Raw genomic sequence first — 9,993 nt, forward strand, 5'->3', positions numbered from 1 at the left:
AATATTCTGCTTCTTGGTAGCTTTAAATTTCTATTTGGGAAACAAGTGAGATAGTTTAGTTTTGCTTGAATAAAAAATGTTTTTAAAGTATTTTTATATTACTTACCTAGTAAGTTACATATTTTATTAGGTCTGGTTTTTAGCGGGCTTTTATATAAAAAGCCTTTGGCTAATTAAGCATCTAAAATTGCACAAAATACACTGGCATTTCAGTGATCTTCATTAAACATTCAGGTCTTGTCTCTCTCTCCCATATGTAACAGGTCAATTTTATTGGTGGATAGAGAAGGATGATGGCAGGCAATAACCAGCTTTGCATTCGACGTTGGACTACCAAGAACGTGGCCAAGTGGCTGAAGGAAGAAGGCTTCTGTGAATATGTGGATGTTTTGTGCAATAGACACAGGCTAGATGGAATTACACTGCTGACACTTACTGAGTATGATTTACGATCCCCTCCTTTGGAAATCAAAGTCCTGGGGGATATCAAAAGGCTAATGTTGTCCATACGCAAACTACAGAAGCAACATATTGATGTCCTAGAAGAGCTGAGTTACAACAGCGATAGTCTCGTTGGCACAGTGTGCCCAAGTGTTGGTTCGTTACAGGGTACAGATTGGTTTTGTAATGGTGAAGTACCTCGGGACTATGATGGACCAATTACTGACTTGAATGGGGATCAGTATCAATATGCAAATGGAAAAAACAAACACTCTACACGGAGACTGGACCCAGAGTATTGGAAGACGGTTTTAAGTTGTGTGTATGTCTTCATAGTGTTTGGCTTTACATCATTCGTTATGGTTATAGTACATGAGCGAGTACCTGACATGCAAACATATCCACCTCTACCAGACATATTTCTAGATAGGTAAGAAATTGTCTTTTAAAATTAAATAGTAACTTGATGGTTAAAGTATGGCCTGTCTTTTCTTCATTCTCGAAGTTTCATATGCTCTTGAAGATGCCTCTGCAAAATAGTAATTAGTAAGCCCTTCTGCTAAGATTGAAATGTGCATCAGTTAGATGCAGAGATTTAGTCTTCTCAGGGGAAAATAAATTGAGCTGTTCTACCCAGTTTATATTTAATTCTACATCTTTAGCTAATCACAACACAGGAATTAATTCATCCACCCTCTCATTCTAGTAAAAAGGGTGATGATCAGCGTGCATAGATGAGCAGCCACTTGTTTTTTCTGAAATCCAGCTGCTGCTATGAAGCTTAACATGTCCTGATATAGAAAATCTTTTGATGAAGGAAAATCTTGCTCTGCCAGTGAGCAAGGAAATTGAAAGGGAATAGCATTGATACTGTATTTTTGTTGTCTCCCTACTGTCAACTTATTGAAGATGGTTTAGGGAAACTCTGAAATAGGCTGAATAGACCAGCATCTTTTTTTAACCCTAGAGTATCAGTGTACTAAAACACTGTTCTGACTTGCGCAGTACTTGCTCATTTTTTAAAGAAAATATTCCACTTCAGGCAGAAGAAAGACACAATAGCAAAGGTGAAATTCTAGTAATTGACTACTGTTTTAACAGGGGATAAATGCTCCCTTTGAGGAAGTGCACTTGTACCATAGAGAATTTGTTGCTTAGAGAGTTTAAAAGATGAGATAAACTGTTTAAAACTTCAGTCTTTGTGGTCTCCTGATTCCTGCCAGTAATTTCAATTTTCATTAATGGTTTTCATGAAGTCAGTAGGAGTCTAATCTTTTGAGTAAATGTGCAGAATCCCCCATAAATTTAGATATAACTCAGCAAGGATGGACCACATCCAGCAGAGTGGAAGAGGAGAGAGAAGGGGAGCTATGACATTACTGGATTTTGTTCCCAGGGCACTATCAGGGTAATCAGTGGGCAGGAGGATGTGGGACATCAGAAAGCAGCAGCTCACAAAACAATGCAAGGGGTTTACTACAAAGCTAGCATTTGAGCAGTGCTTTGCTACCCCTTTGTATCTGGGGGAACACAAAACTATGAGGAGCAGCCTCTCTTGAAATCTGTTGATCTGTATTTTGGTGAAATTGCAGAGTGGAAATTGTTACTGGTGTCATATGTGTGCAAGAAAGTCTTAAATATTTTGACAATCAAGGCTGAAAGGTTTGCATGTAGTGCTTATCACTGAAATCTAACTTTTTGACATGCTTTTCTGTGCGGTTCTGCTTCATGACATGTATTTAGGATTTTAGGCTTTGCAGCATTTTGTTAATTGTGTTGACATGGCATTCTCATAAGCATAAGCAGCATAATTGACATGATGCAAGTTTGTGTCAGAATGAAAAGGGTTGTTGGGAAACAATGGTAGAGGAGCACATCCTGTTAGTAAATCACAGGTATAAATTAAGAGACCATACTAGAGATTTTCTTTGACTTAGTGAATTCTGTGTAAATGTCTGCTGACAATACATTATTAGAAAGGAGACAACGTAATTAAAAATTAATTAAAATTCTATTTAATTCAGTCTAACAAAATAATTTTTGGTTGTAGTTTAAATGTTGTCAGATTAATGAAAGTTAGTTTTATAGTTACAACTTCATATGTCTTAATTCTCAATACTGAGACTAGAAAGAAAAATTAAGTCTTTGTATTGTAAGTTAACTTTCTTGCTTCATGATTTTTTTTTTTAGTGTCCCGAGGATACCGTGGGCTTTTGCTATGACTGAAGTATGTGGCGTAATTCTTTGCTACATTTGGCTATTGGTTCTTCTGCTCCACAAACACAGGTACAGTATATAAAATTCAACTGGTACTTTGTTTCAGAGGAAGGACTGTAACAAGAATTTATGGTGATTGTTTAAGAGTTTCCATTCAATGAGAATCTTGTAAGCTTCTAATATGTCCCTGTTTAAATGGATTAGGGAGTATGTAATCAAGAAGGGTGACTTGTGAATCTTACAAAAGCGTAATCTGAATTTACTGTTTGTACCAGATTTATATGTAATTTCCTTCAGAACATATTTCAGAGAGTTGTCAGTATATACTCTCATACTGTAACGATTTTATACATCTTTATATATAATAAAATCCTAGGAGAATGAAATTTTACAGGATGACTGAGCCAGCCTAGCAGCTTGTTGTCGCTGAAGGGTAGAACCCTTTTCTGTGCATGCGTATTTTAAGTTAAATTTTTACTGGCTTGTTTATTTTTATCAGTTTGCCAACAGAAGGTATGAGTGCTAAAACTAGTACAAGTGTAGCTGCAGAGGAGTGGAGCCCTACCTTTTGGTGACAGTAAGCTTGCTACAGTGTCTCACCCTGTCATGACATGAGGAACCATACTTTTACAGTATTACTAAAAAAAAAAAAATTACTCTGAAACTTGGCAGCAACGATGAAGGGACTTAATGGATTCAGTTGGGGTCTAGGGAAATGTTTTTATTGTAAATTTCCTTATTTAAAAATACAATATATGAGGATTCTTGCAATCAGTTCCTATGTACTTTTCCCAGATCTATACTTCTGCGAAGGCTGTGCAGCCTCATGGGGACGGTATTCTTACTACGTTGCATTACAATGTTTGTTACCTCACTCTCTGTGCCAGGCCAGCACTTGCAGTGTACTGGAAAGGTAAAAACTTAAAATGCTTTTAAATTATTTTTTCTGTTTCCTTTTAAAATTTTTTAAAATTTATTTAAGGTATGATTAAGCTTGTTGTGACCATAATGTTAGATGTGTGTTTGTAACAACAGTGTTGTTCCTCTCCTATTCTCCTCCACACCCCTTCATTGCTTGCCTGCATAATGGCAATTATTCTTAGGGGTCTTGGAAGCATTTGTCGCTTTGGAGAGGAGATAGTTACTTGGGGAAAGGTGTTGAGAATATTTCACAATGTAAACCAGAGAGAATACATCAGAGAAGTGTGTGCTTAAGATACTGACTTCACAAAGAAAGACTGAACGTAGAGTAATCGCTTCTTTGTCTTGTTGGATGCATGGTTTTGAAAAAAAACCCCACCCTATTATTATTTCACCCCTTCTAATAAGGGACATTCCACAGAGCATGGGATTTTATGGTTTTATCCTAACTTTTAGTTAGAAAACATTTGAGCTGAATATATTGGAAGCTTGACAATGACACATTGGAAGGTTGAATACATTCAAAAAAAGGTGGCAGACTCTGTATGTAAATCACTTGCAAGAAAATACGTGCTCTAAATTCCAGTATTCATCAGAGGTATGATGAATACAATTAGTAATTGTAGTTACTAATGTGACTCACTGCCACAATGAAATTCAAAGATGTGCTAACCTACGCTTTAATAAAAGACCCAACATGATAAATGGTATTAAACATACATAGTGCTGTACAGCTAACTTTAGGGCCGTAGTGTTCGGGAAGTGGGGCTGGAACTTACTAAAGATTAACATCACACTTTTTTCAGTTGTATGGCAATGTTTGGGCAAAACTTCAGCGGGCATTTGCAATATGGAGTGGCTTTGGAATGACTCTGACTGGAGTACATACGTGTGGAGATTATATGTTCAGTGGCCACACTGTCGTCCTGACCATGCTCAACTTCTTTGTCACAGAATGTAAGTACAGAGCGTCAATACTTAAATTCCTTAAGTGTTAAGAATATGTACTGCTTGCTGTCAATCAAGGGTGCAAGAGTGTAAATACTTGAATATCCCTAAGTACTAAGAATATCTGCTGCTTAATCTCCTCAAAAAAGTTCAGTGTGTAACATTTATGCAAATAAATATAAATTCAGATTGCTGTGCTCTTTCTCAGATTTGTGACAGTTCACTTGCAGACAGGAAAGGAGCAGTACCACCTAGATTAATGGAAGGATGAATAGGGCACACTTGAAAGAACACGTGAGCCAAGAAAATTAGAAAGGCTTTCTAGCTTGCTACTGGAAGAATACTAGGGAAGATATTTATGATTGTCTGTTCCTATACACTTCCCTAGGTATCTGCCACTGACACTTAGCAGGCTAAATACCTGGCTAGGTGGCTCTACATTTAGTATTATCCATAAAACCAAAATACCAAACCTCATGACGAGTGGGAATATATGAAACAATACTGCTCTTCTGTAAATACAGAGTGTGATTTGATACATTATGTAGTGAGCTAAGATAATTAGTTTGAGTTCACCTGTGATGGAACAACTGCAATAAGTGTAATGTATGCTTTATGACATTTTTCCCCATATTACATGGAAAAGGCATGATTTTCATTAAAAGAAGTTGGTTGAACAAGGGATTCTGCTTTGCATGGTCCTAAACCATTTTAGGATGCTCTGTTAATCCAGAAATGCATAATAGCTGTATTTATAAATGAACTCATGAAGTGGTAGGCACTTGTAACTTGTGTGGTTGTTTTCGTTGGATTTATTGAACCTCTAGATGTAAACAATATTTGCAGATGAAGACAGTAACTTCATCACACTTTTGGATGAAAAATCTGTATAAAAACTTCCAGTGTCTAGGCCTGGATTTCATAGTGACCCAGATTTTTGAGACATTCAAGCTCAGTTGCTTTCTGTTCTCTCCTAGATACGCCAAGGAGCTGGAACTTCTTGCACACTTTGTCCTGGGTCCTGAATCTCTTTGGAATCTTCTTCATTTTGGCTGCACATGAGCATTATTCTATAGATGTCTTCATTGCCTTTTACATCACTACAAGACTCTTTTTGTATTACCATACGTTGGCTAATACTAGAGCGTATCAGCAGAGTAGGAGAGCAAGGATCTGGTTTCCGATGTTTTCTTTTTTTGAATGCAATGTTAATGGTACTGTTCCCAATGAGTATTGCTGGCCCTTTTCAAAACCTACTATACTGAAAAGATTGATTGGCTGAAGAGGATGTGGGTCAATTCAGATGTTTATGAAGTGTTATGACTAAGATCCTGCAAGGCTAGCTAGGGGGGGTGTAAAGTAACATTTTTCACTCTGTGATCTCCTCCTCCTTATCTTGTTTCTTAGATTCTTAGCCATAAAATGGGATTCCCATACTTCACAGGAATGCTTTTTGTTTTCTTGTTGCTAAAACAGAAAACAGCGCAGGAGCCGGTAAAGGCTATCAGTGAACCATGAATATGAACCAGAATACTGTTACCCTTAGTAAAGTTCGATGTGAATGTTTAAGTAACTTTAACCTCAAATAGGTGCTCGTACTGAATATGATACAGCCTTTACAGGTCCAAATAATCTCAGCTACATGACATGCCAGCCTTTACATATACTGACTGAAAAATTAGAACTTTATGAAGACTTTCTTTTAAAACGGTCATAAACGTAATTTTCAAACCAAACTCTGCGTACACTTAAATATTGAGGAGTACTGTGTCATCATGGGGAAAGTGGTATAGCTCCTTGCTGAAAGGGCCTCTTAACTGTTAAATAATGAGTCTTAAAGTATAATCGACAGTATGAATGGTCTGCATACAGGTTGCCAAAAATGAAAGTCTGCCTTGTGGTTATGCAGTGATGATGTGTTTTGTGTTTTTTTTAATGAGAACTTACTTAGTCTAGTCTTACCAGTTGTCTATATGGTTGTTCTAGCACTTGGAAGTTTTCCCTTTCATGTTTAAGTAAATGAGTTAAAGTAAATGCTACATCCACTGAAAGAAAAGTTAATTTAGCTGTAGTGAGTTTAAAGCCACAAAATAACTTTTGTGTGGTTTTAACTGCTTTATACCCAAACCTGTGCATGCTTTTTAGGAGCAGCTCTTTAACATTGGAAGAACGGAACAGTTATCTTCATATATCTTACTGTCCTATAAATGGATGGGGAAAATGCATGTAGTAACTCTTTCAGGAAAAGTAATAATAGTGAGTATTGGAAATAGTGCTCATATTGATGTACGTTCTAGCACTCTGGTGTCAACAATATGGTGAATATCTCGATATATATACACAGTATATTTGTTTATATATATAAACACACACAGAATATGTTTTTCTAACAAGTATGAAAAGAGACTAGTTCTTAAATTAAGTTGCTCATTTACTACACTGAAAGATAAAAGTACCATAAGCAGTTGAGTTTTAGTTGATAAAAAAAACATAACAAAACACCCCCAAAAACCCCAAACCAACACTCCAAGTCCATAATGTGTAAGTGAGGGCCAAACAGTTGGTGATCGCTTCTGCAGTAGTTTGTAAGGGGACAATACTAATGTTGGCTGTAGAGACTTGAAATTAGATTTATGACAAATGAAAACTGATAGGTAAAGGGTGCAAATCATAAAAATTGTATAGACCTTTTAATTTGGTTATTACAATTTCAGAGTAGGTGGTATATGCAAAAGGCAGTGTAAGTCAGCCCTGGAAAGTTACAGGAAGCGTTTCCAGCTTGATACAAGCTGACTTAATGACTACAATGTACTTACGTTTGCAGGGAAAAGAATCCCTTTGGAATTTTGCAAGGCAGCTTTGTAATTTGGAGGCTAGTAACCTACTGTGGGCTATTCCTCACTGTATTGTGTTCCTTTTATAAACCTGGATTGTACTAACTTGACTATCTTCTGCTCTTCATAGTATATTACTTTTGTAACTTAATTTATCTCCTGTACCACAGAGGAATTGTGCATCTTAGAGTATCTCTGACAACTGTATTGAGCACACATACATTGTACTATTCTGCAGACTTGTATTTGTAACATTCCAGTTTTTTAGCGAAATTGCAAGTATAATACTATATTGTTCAATCAACCATAGCCTAATGGCTCTTGCCATCCAAATTGGGGGAGTATGCTTACACTTAAGAAAATAAGGAGAAAATATTCTGGAAGATTTAAAGACTTCTCATTTGCCATTCTTACCTTTCTGATTTCAGGAAGTCAATTCAAACATTCCTCTTGAAACTTTATAATCGAAGAGGTCTATTTGCTAATTTATATTTGCCTTAGCAATGCACACGCAGTTATGAATGCTATTTTTTAAACCCTAGGAAAGCTGTTCTCAGGATGCACAGGGTTGTCTTCTGAGTTATAACGTGGAAAGGTATGCAATTAAAGCTGTAAAGCTGTTGATTCTGAAAAGAACCGTATCAGTGCTAACTGGCATAGCTGTGTCTAAACTGAAAAATGATTTTGCAACTTAGACGTACAGGAGAATTTTCAAGTACAACCCAGTGTAACAATGTTTACATGAAGTAAAGCTATCATTTCAATACTTTTTTTTTTTTAGTTAAGTTCATATACTTTGAAACATAAGAATTCTCTCTTTGTTCTAATTTAATTTTTCAAACTTTGTTAAGTAAATCCATGTTTTAAATCAGCATTACCTATCAGTGTTTTTTAAAGGAAACTTGTTCTTTTGTGCTGTTTCCCTTGATGCTAAATATCAGAGTCCAAGATAAGTAATATACAGAGGTTGGTTTTGTGAGCATTGAAGTGGGTTAAAACAATGTCAGGATAATTGTCCTCCTTTATTTTGGAAGTTCATTTTGTCTGTCTATGAACACACAAGAGGAAGGCTTGAAATTGATAGAAGACAGAAAAATCTGATCTCACATGCAAGAGAGACATGTCAATCTGTAAAGTTGGTCATGTAAGCTTTATTGTTTATTAGATGGAAACAAATTGCAAGTAGCTGACAGGCTTAAAACTCTGTATCTCCTTTTTAAAGAGTTGGTGTTTTAAAAGCATTTTGCTGCTTCTCTGCTGCTGACAAGCACTTTCAAGTAAAGGTGGCAAAGCATCATTGGGCCTTGGATTTAATGCTAAGTATGTTCAGGGTTGTCCTTCTCCCTTATGTTCATGCACCAGTCTTTTTGCTGCCCTTTAACTTGCTGCACCTATTTTGTGCAAAGTCATCTTCTGTGGTCTGTGGGAGCGCACACATAATCTGAATTCAGAGTAATGAATGAATTATTGTGCTACGTTAGTAAGTGTCTAACATGAGTACTACAAAGTGCACAAACTAGTCGGGTAGAAAAGTCTTAGCTGAAAAACTCTAGATACACAAAAGAAGAGGAGGGTCACATTTGTTTGGTAGCTTAGCAAATCTAGTAATATTTGAGACTTGACAGTAGTCTTGAGCTCTTCCTTATTATTATCAGTTTGGGGTTATGTATGCCCATACCTGAAAGCGATAAGACACCATTCTCTCACTCCCTTTGTGTTTTGTTTTTTCTTGTTGTTGTTGTACCTTATGACACAGCTTGTTATAGTAGCTTTCCCAAGCTTCTTGCTTTTAGTTTTTCCTTTCTGGAAAATCCTGTAAAGTAGTGGTTTTATGACATTACACCTGCATACAGAAATTAGACTTTCATAGATGTGTGTTTTAGCAAATTCTGACTGTACTGACAAAAGCTTATGGAAGGATCTTTTAAGCAAGGTTCCTCCAACCGTTCTTGAATAATATAGGAAGCTTCCATATATGCTAATTATCTTCATGTCCTGTGGCAAACAAGATAACACTTATACAAAGTGTTGGTACAGAAATGTAGACAGGCCTGAAGTATTTAAATGACCAAGACTGGCAAGAATTGGACTCTATCCTGCAAGTATACTGCTTGTGATGAAGTGAATCATATGCTTAACTTTAAGCAAATCATTAAATACTCTTGACTTCAGTGAGAGTTACCATTTTAGTTTAAGCATTTTCTTGGATAAGGCCAAGTGCGTGCTGTGTGTGGTATAGTGCTACAGCAATGGGAATAGGTAATGTCACTTTCTTTTTGGTTTTCCCTGACTTCTGCACACATGCACCCCCGATCTACTATAGAAGGAAACATTCCAGTAGGATTTCAAAGAAATTACTACTTAACTGGGTTCTGAGAGAATAATTCTTAAAAAAAAAAAAAAAGAAAAAAGCATCAAAAGAAAACCTTGATAGTTAGCTGCTTTAAGAAGCAAGAGTCAGTTAAATGATTTTAAAAGAAAAAGTCATTTTTTGATGCCAGAATGTTAAATAAGGTTATTTAGAAATATTGAAACCCTTCAATGAAGATAAAAGCACAGTTTCCTACAACCTTTTCTGTACGGCTGTGTCTCATGTAGCGCCAAAAAAGAGTATTGAAGTGAAAGAGGGGAG

The 9,993-nt window shown here is 36.3% G+C and overlaps 1 protein-coding gene across 1 annotated transcript; it reads left to right on the top strand.

Moving 5' to 3' along the window:
* Positions 1 to 290: 290 nt before the first annotated feature.
* SAMD8 (sterile alpha motif domain containing 8) lies at positions 291 to 5,809 on the top strand. The gene is made up of 5 exons (XM_010292785.1): positions 291 to 871; positions 2,632 to 2,727; positions 3,454 to 3,571; positions 4,386 to 4,536; positions 5,505 to 5,809. Exons 1-5 carry the CDS (start codon positions 291 to 293, stop codon positions 5,807 to 5,809), a joined length of 1,251 nt encoding a protein of 416 aa, XP_010291087.1.
* The last annotated feature ends 4,184 nt before the right edge of the window (positions 5,810 to 9,993 follow it).

Source organism: Phaethon lepturus, unplaced genomic scaffold (genome assembly GCF_000687285.1).
Source record: "Phaethon lepturus isolate BGI_N335 unplaced genomic scaffold, ASM68728v1 scaffold38428, whole genome shotgun sequence".
Lineage (NCBI taxonomy): Eukaryota > Metazoa > Chordata > Aves > Phaethontiformes > Phaethontidae > Phaethon > Phaethon lepturus.